The sequence below is a fragment of the Malus domestica genome, chromosome 17 (genome assembly GCF_042453785.1).
Source record: "Malus domestica chromosome 17, GDT2T_hap1".
Classification (NCBI taxonomy): domain Eukaryota; kingdom Viridiplantae; phylum Streptophyta; class Magnoliopsida; order Rosales; family Rosaceae; genus Malus; species Malus domestica.
In genome coordinates this window covers 32753478-32762575 of record NC_091677.1, presented here as the reverse complement: position 1 = coordinate 32762575, position 9098 = coordinate 32753478, and the positions used below count along the sequence as shown (strand labels likewise).

General features: G+C 35.1%; 1 protein-coding gene across 1 annotated transcript; it reads left to right on the top strand.

Moving 5' to 3' along the window:
• The first annotated feature begins 3031 nt into the window (after positions 1–3031).
• Positions 3032–5985, top strand: LOC103405862 (probable serine/threonine-protein kinase PBL7). Its single transcript, XM_008344877.4, has 6 exons — positions 3032–3351; positions 3678–3916; positions 4217–4355; positions 4790–5051; positions 5191–5323; positions 5483–5985. The coding sequence occupies exons 1-6, from the start codon at positions 3198–3200 to the stop codon at positions 5753–5755; spliced, it is 1200 nt and encodes a 399-aa protein (XP_008343099.2). The 5' UTR covers positions 3032–3197; the 3' UTR covers positions 5756–5985.
• Positions 5986–9098: the final 3113 nt, after the last annotated feature.

Below are 9098 nucleotides of genomic sequence, written 5' to 3'. Positions count from 1 at the left end.
TATTTTTGCTCACCGTCCGTAAGTGGATGTGATGCTCATCACTCTGTTGAGTATTGTTAGATGAGTTTATATTGCGAGAGTTGTGTAGTAGGATTGAATTAAAATCATGTAACGGTAATTAGTAGGGTGGTAAGAATCACCATCACTTAAAGTTGGTGAGCGAAATGCGCTTTTTACAAGATAGAATAATTTTGGTATTAAATGTGTTCTTTTAGACAAGTCGGAATGGTTGGGTAGATAATTTAGTTGTTTTTTTTCTCTTTTTGACAGAGTGGTCGATTTCTTTCTACATGACATTATTTCTCTGTACAAACGCTATAACTAGAACAACTCATTTTCTTTATTATTAGCTAAAGATCATTTCTAGAAAAGTTGATTTGATTTTGGACCGTCAACTTGGGACAAACGAATTAGCGTTTAATTTCCTTATGAACTATTAATTGCTTAAATAGTTTGTATATTGTTTGAGTTTTTTTCACAACAAAATAAAAAAGAATTTTATAAGTTTCCAATTTTAACATCTGTCCAGTGAATGACGACATTTTGTCATGGAGGAATGATAATTAATTGTTGATAATGTTAACTTTAAATTATCATTCTATAATTCGACACATCAATTAAAATAAAAATTCATACCAACCAATGAAAACACAAAGTAACGTGGTTTTGGTGGGGTCATTTTACTTAAAAAACAGTATAGTGGTCATGGAATGTGGACAGCTGCCAAGAGTGCATGGGGAGAAACATTTCATCAAGTACTTGGTGGGCAACTTCCACATGGTCGCCGGAAGAGCGGCCCAACCATTTTTCTAGCCTTCACGATGTCGCATGACCTCTGGTCCCTGATGACCTTGTCCCCCAAGCGAATACGACCAAAAAAGACAAAAGTTTTATGAATGCAAAGGCTGAATGCCCAATCTTCCTGTTATACTCGTATAGTTTGTCTTCACTAGGAGGCTCTCTTAAAAGTAAGTATCTTTCTATCACCTCCTGAATAGATACACATCTACATTCAGTCTCGAGAAAGCCCTTCTTAGGCCATACTCAATGCTTGAATGCACAAGGCTGAAACTCAAGGCAGGGCAGATAACCTTCTAACCGAGGCCAATAGATATCCTATTTTTTGGATTTCTAGCTAGCTCTCAACCATGCATTCCCAGAAAAAAGAAGATGCATTACGTGTTGTTCTGGTCCGGAAGAAGAGGTTTGGATCAGCAGAACTGGCATCTGTCCGTTGGATCAATTGCAGTGTGAGGGTGTTCGTAGATTAGAGCTCAGAAGATGATTGCCCGGAAAGTCATATTTTTTGCACATATTTTATAATGTTGGCACGAGAATTAACATTAAACTGTGAGATAGCAGGGCATGTTGGAAAATATTAGTATTTTATGGTTTTTTGATTATTTAGGTTTGCTTGTTAGTTTAATTTATGGGCATAACCCATCCAAATTAGAGTTTCTAAGTTTTACTCTCTATAAATATAGCTTATAGTTTAGTATGAATAATAAGTTAGTCATAATGTAACTTCTACAGATTTTGTAGCCGTTAGGTATTTTTGTTTATTTAATAATATTCTTATTATCTCATAATCTTGCTCTGATATTCATCTAGAATTCATAAATGACGTGTTTGTTTGACCTCGTTAAGTTTCACTGGACTGGCTAGAATTACTAGTCAGTGTAATCCCATGTTTGTTTACTGCATGGACTAATTTATAGACAATCAAGCTAAAGGACAGACAGGACACATTATTCTAGACAACTAACGTACTCTCATAAAAGTAAAATGGCCAAAATATCTTAGATATTTTGTCTTCAGCTGAGGTTTTTACTTTATCATCGTATGATGGGTGGGAGGACAGGCGAGTCAAATCAATTATTCATCATTCATTGCAATTATTGATTATGATCAAATAAGAACCCTATGCTTTTTGCAAGTATTAAACTAATAAACACGAGCAAGGCTTGGCCCCTTAAGAACTTCTCCTCTATTCAATAAGTGTTCGATTAACAGAATTTGTGTTTATAATTAAAACTGTTTATGTTATCAATCTTTTTGTAAAGATTATTTAAAAAAAATTAATTAAAACTAAGAATATTTAGTTAATCAATTCCAACTAATAAATAGACGGTTCTTACTATTTTTATTGAAAACACGCATGAATTGTATAAACAGCCGTTGAATATCATCTTTTATGTTCTATTATTTTTGCTTGTCAGGAGCTGCTTGCAAGATTTTAACAATGCGGGCTTCACATATCTATAGAAAAAGAAAATTTGTGGTTAAAAGTTTGGCAAATCATAGTTTTGCTTTAAATCTCCAAAATCATTATTTTGATAATCTTCTTTTTGTTCAAATACTTTTTTCCGTACTCGATTTGAGATGTCCAGTCGTGCACTTTTCAATTATCATTGTTTAATTTTGTTTGGGCTCTAAGCCCCGTTTTCAACCGAAAAATAATAATTGATATTCAAATAGCGACAACTAATAAGAAAGTGAATTGGTATTAGCATTTTAAAATTTTATTTTATACTTTTTATAAATGTATTTTTTCTTCTAATTATAGAAATTTTAGAGTGCCAAATAAGGATCATTTTCGGGTTTTCTTTGTGAAGATTTTAGGATCTTTGAATTACATTCGTTCATTGTATATCGTACGATAAAAAATCATTGTAAATTTTTTTATTTAAAATTAAATATAAATAGTACTTGATCAATACTGACCGCACAATGTATGATGAACGAATATGATTAGATGATCCCGAGATCCTCATAAAGAGGACTTGGAAAGGATCCTCATTCCAATACTACACATTCCAGTGTCAAGTAATTTGTTTTTGAACTGTTTAAACAGTTTTTTCCCTTCTTATAGTTTATGGTATGTTTAGAAGTACTTTTAGATAAAATATTTTTATATTTCAAAAGCACTTGGAGTGTGTTTTTTTTTTTGGAAACTATTAAATAAATACAAAAAATTGAATAAAAATGGAAGTGCATTAATTACAATGGTGCAATTCCAAACTATTATAATAATTGCACTGTTTTCCGCGCCACAATCAAGAAAAATACAAAAACGAGTGAGAGAGAGAGAGAGAAAAACTTCAAAGCTCCAATTTGAGATTCTTCCATCTCCACTGACTTGTATTGGGGATAGGGTTAGGGTTAGGTTTGCCCGTTTGAAATTAATCTGCAGAAAGATGGAGTCGGAAGAAGAGTACAGAAGGAAGGAGCGCATGGCATTGTTGGTGATTGTGGTGCTTGCTTCACTGTCCGTCGCTTCATTACTCGTCGCCTTCAGCTACTACTGCTACGTCCGCAACAAGGTCGCCAAGCGCCTCAAGAACCACAAAGGTGAAAACACTAATGTCTGTTTGTTTACTCAGAAAATGCATGAAAGTGAAAGGAAAAAAACCAGACTTTAAAAAAAAATTTAGTGTTGATTTCTGGGTAGGAGTTAAATTTTTTGTTTATAAGAGTTTTTGAGGTCACCCAGTTAATTACATTTGAATTTTTGTTAAGGAAACGCTTGTTAATTTGATAATTTCTGTTGGGTTTGGTGTGGAAACTTAAATTTAAGGACATAAGGGCAAAAAGTTCGAGTCTTTGATTAAAATTGGGATTTGTCAATTGGGGCTGGACTGTTTTTTGATCTGTGGTTTAATTCTGTTTCTTTGAAGGGTCTGACCCTGAGGACAAAGGTGGTTTTTCAAATTTGCAAGTTGCTTCCAACAAAGGACTTCAGGTCTTCACATTCAAGCAACTACATTCCGCAACTGGTGGTTTCAGCAAGTCAAATGTCGTTGGCAAAGGCAGCTTTGGGTTAGTGTACCGAGGTGTTCTCCATGATGGGAGGAAAGTGGCGGTTAAGTTTATGGACGAAGCAGGAAAGCAGGGAGCAGAGGAATTCAAAATGGAGGTTTGATTCTTAGTCTACATCCTATTTACTTTGGCTCTGTTAGGTTCTGCGAGTGGGAGAAAATGGCTGAAGTTCACAGTTCCATCTTTGTCCCTTGCAAGATGAACATATAGCTCACCTGAAGCAAAGGATTTTGGTAGAATTTGGTTCAAATGATAGCTCATATTCTCTTACCCAAGCCACTGAATAATGCAATTAGTTTTTATTTCCTCACTTTATCCGTCAGCAATAACTGAAAAATTAAATTAGCTTTGCAGATCGTTTATAATTGGTCATTGATTGGCTGATAATTAAATGCAGGTGGAATTGCTAAGTAGGCTGTGCTCTCCATATTTGCTGGCACTACTTGGGTATTGCTCAGATAACAGTAGTCATAAGTTGCTGGTGTATGAGTTCATGGCAAATGGTGGTTTGCAGGAACATTTGTATCCTGTCAATGGTAAGCATAACGTGTCTGGTAGCTCTTTTTTTTTTTTTTTTTTTTTTTTTTTTTTGGTTCTTTCCAAATCCTTCTTGTTTCTGATGTTGTATGTTTGTTTGGGCATAGAAAGATATAATGAACACCCACTTCACTTTGCAATTTATATCATATGGTTGTATTTCATCTTTATTATGTGAGTTAAGTCTAAGGTTGGTCTTTCCTACTCGCATTATTTCCTCTACATTCCCCTCCCTCTCTCTTTCTGATCATTGCGTTTCCGTTCCTGTCTGTGTGTGCTTGTGTTTATGTTTGAGAAAACTTGCTGAACCTACATTTCTTTGTTTGCGTATTACATTTACGCAGAGTTTTTGTGCATAGTTTTAATTGTCCTGGTCACTAACAATTGCTTTCTGAATGTCTGTTGGATTAACCACTTGGGTTCATTTCTGCAGGTTCTAATGCTGTCTCCTTTAAGTTAGACTGGGAAACCCGGTTGAGAATAGCTCTTGAAGCTGCGAAGGGTTTGGAGTATCTCCATGAACATGTCAGTCCTCCTGTGATTCACAGAGATTTTAAGAGCAGCAACATTCTCTTGGATAAAAACTTTCATGCCAAAGTTTCTGATTTTGGATTGGCCAAGCTGCTTGGATCTGATAAAGCTGGTGATTACGTTTCCACCAGAGTATTGGGTACACAGGGATATATTGCCCCCGAGTAAGCACTTCGAAACTTTTAGCTGCAATGTGCATATTGGTTGATTTGTACCATAAGAACTACCCTTTGTTGAATTCCCATCATATTTTGAAATATTTTCCATGGAATAGCAGCTTTTATTAATTCGGTTGCAATCCAGGTATGCATTAACAGGGCATTTGACAACTAAATCAGATGTTTACAGCTATGGGGTTGTGCTTTTGGAGTTGCTTACAGGCAGAGTTCCAGTTGATATGAAGAGACCTTCTGGCGAGGGTGTTCTTGTTTCTTGGGTGGGTTTCCTAGGTCTATTTTCAGTTCTTGCAATAGAATTACTCTTTACCCAATTCATTCTTTGATTCATCCCATATTTTACCTGGCATTGTTTCCTTCACATTATTTTCCCATACTTAGATTTCTTTTTTGTTTCTTTTAAACATTCTATACTGTAGGCATTGCCCCAGCTGACAGATAGGGAGCAGGTTGTACAAATCATGGATCCTGCATTAGAGGGTCAGTACTCAATGAAGGAAGTCATTCAGGTGGCAGCAATTGCTGCAATGTGCGTGCAACCCGAAGCCGATTACAGGCCGCTGATGGCAGATGTTGTGCAATCACTGGTACCGCTTGTGAAAGTTCACAGGTCAACTTCGAAGGTAGGCAGCTCATCTAGTTTTCATGCTACAAAGTCACCTACAGCGCAGATTAGTAAAGCAAGTCTATGAAAGTAATTGAAGACACGCGTAAATCACCTACTGAAGGTGGTTCCTAAGGTAGCTAAGATTAGATTATGTGTAATCTCATCATCAGTCCTGTAAGTTTTTTTGTAGTCTCTGCTAATTTGATCGAGGAAGAATGTAGATTGAAGTAAATAGAATGTCATCCGAATTATGAACCTAGCTAGCAGACATGGTCGACTTAAGAAGGCTCCTTATGTAGTAGATGATTAAAACTCTCTCTCTCTCTCTCTCTCTCGTGATTTCTGTGTTTCCATTTTCTTTCTTTGGAGTTCTTGGTCTAATATGATGATGACACGCAGTTTATGAGGTTTTGACTTTACCGAACTGTGCCGGAAAGATGGCTGGGAAGCTATTTTTCTTATGCAGGATGGAGGAAGAAACTAGAGGCAGGTCTCCCTTTCGACCTTCCGCACTCCACCCTTAAATTTTGACCCTGGAATTTATATTTTATAATATTTAATTCAAAATATTGAAATGAAAAATGCATAACCGTTTGAAAGGGATCCAGGCATTCCTTGGTAAACCGTATCATCTAATAGATGAATGTTTGTATCTCTTAATCAACCAGTATCTTAGGTTTTATATAAACTCACGTTAGTATAGCCGTGAGATAAATAGAAGAATTAAAAAATAGAGAAGAGTTTTTCTCCAAGGTCTTTTATATTCAAATTTCGAGTCGTGTCTTGAGAGTACGGAATATATGAAGTTTGTCAGAGTTTGAAGATTGAAGTGCTTCGACTTCAGATTATAGATTGTTAAATTCTGGGAGACGGACGCCTACCGAACTACAAGCCAAGAGTACGGGGCGAACTTTTGTCTTTAGGACATTACATTTATGTAAGTCTCAATCTCCAAGTTTTGATAGTTTTTCTAATTTTCACTCTAGTTGTTTATATTAATCTTATACATAATTAATGTTGTGAATCATTTTATAATCTATTTTATTAAGAGAAGAGGGTTTGTCAACTTTTTGCCCCTTTTTTTTTCAATTTTGCCCTCACTTTTGAATACACAATGTTGACATGAGGAGGGTAAAATAGTAATTTTGTATCTTTTGATAAAATGACAATCATATTCTCATTTTTTCTATTTTGCCCTCACTTTTGATACACAATATTTACATAAGAAGGGCAAAATGGTAATTTTGTATCAAAATATTTACATAAGATAAAAATATGCACTTATTAAGAGAAATTGTCCCACCATTATTTTTTCATACAGGTAAATGAAATCATGATGTTTTTTGGATAGTTTGAATGAACTGAAGCAGTTATGCTTGAGGAGAACGTGAGAGGAGGTGAGCGGTTGTTCACACACACAAAATATATGATCTCTTGTAATTCTTATTGTTATTTTCATATTTTTTTAATATTGCTCTAAAAGATTCTCCTTTTATAAATCAAGCTCTCGCTCTATAGCCTCTATAGATCAACAGATACCTGTGCACTTTTCACAAAATCTCAGCCTCACATTCGTCTTCTCGCTAGATCTCTTGATTCTCTCTCATTGCACTTGTCACGCAATTTTCATCTTCTTTATGGAATTTAGGTCTTCCTCAATTGTTTCCCTTTAGCTGCAAGTCCTTAATTGCAAGCGTTATTTTTTTGACTGGCATGAATTCTTTTTTCCCATGGAATTAGCAATTTTATGGATGAGAAAAATGGAGAGAAAATAGCGAGGGGCGGGTTTGTGTTTGTTGATTTGATCAAGAAATCGATGCTTTCCAAATATTTCTCTGGTTTGAAATAATATGTTTATGATTTATGTAATTTCTTGTTGGAAAATCAATTCAATTACAAGTGTCAAACAGGCTTTGTCCGACCTATTTAAAGCTGGTTCATGCCTGCTTGGCCGTATTCAAGTCGACCTACTTAATAAATAGCACGAGCGGACTAATAATGTTTCGTATAAGACTCTCCCTCTGTTGATGGCATGCCAACTTCCTTATTGATTGTTGCGAAATTTAAACTAACTGAAATTAGTCTAACTTAGTTTCAAATTTTATGTTTGCAGGTGTACGAATCGTTCGATAGTATAGAAAGTAAGTACTTAATATCGTCCCACATAAATTAATCTAATTCTAAACAACTAACTTAAATCCAATTGCAACGTAGTGAAATTTAACAAAGATTGATAAAAAATGATGGTTTTGAGAGTTGATACTAAAAGTAAAAGAAAAAATGAAAACAAGAACGTGTGATCACAACGCAAAAGTGGCAGCCAAGAAAACAAGTTGTAATTCAATCGAGTGAAACACTAAAGCGTCCGACTCACTATAATCAATCCTACTTATTTCTTGTAACGAATTATTAGCAAGAACTCAATCTCATTGATAGTCAAATTTCTATAACACATGTAATATCTATGGCATCTAGACTATTATGTATATCCCAATTTGCAACCATCCATGGCATCTGGATTAGTTTAACATAATGAAACTCAATACGATCAATGGAAATTTATTTAAAGACTACACAAATCCTGGAGTATGGCATCTACTTCTAGGTAATTTATGGTATCTATTTGCAAGAAACTATTACTCAAGTTGAAAACATGGCATCTACATAACTTGCATCACATTTACTAAGTAAAAGTCAATATGGTAGCTAATCACCAATGCTAAAACCAAGCATATAAGCACAGCAAACGATACTCAATGAAAATTGAAAACTTGAAAATAATTCAATTCAGAATTTAAGCATTCATAGTCAAGGCTACATCATAGCCCTAGCTATGAAAAATTAGTTCCGAAACATAATAAAAAATATTATTGAATTCATAAAATTAAAAGAAAACTAAGTTTAAAAAAGCCTGAAAATCTCTTGCTTTGCCGCTACCTTCTTCCCTTTGTCTCTGCTTCTTCGAATCTTGATCAGTTCTCTTTTTTTTTTTCCTCCCCCTCCTCTTTCCTTTTCCATAACCAACAAAGGTTTTAAAACCCATTAATTGGCAAGCATGAAGAAGAGAAATGGAAGAAACTTTTAACTCCTTCTCATTGATATCTCACTGCCATCACCCCTAGCCTTATACCTCTGAATCAATTCATTGCAGTAGTAGGCCTCCTTAATTTACCTCTTCAATGCTCTGCTAAGTGTTTAATGACAGTCACATCTCCAAAATGGACATCCACCAAATCTGCACTTGGCCAATCTCCACAACAAATCATAATCATCAAATAAATATCTCATGTTCATACTTTTGCTTGAAACCCTCAAACTGGAATTTGATCTAGGAAGCTGGATTTCCATCTCTCTTTTTTTAATCTTATCGTCTAATGCCTCTTGCTCTGCTACAATTGTATGTGGCGGCTTGCTCCAGAAAAAATTGG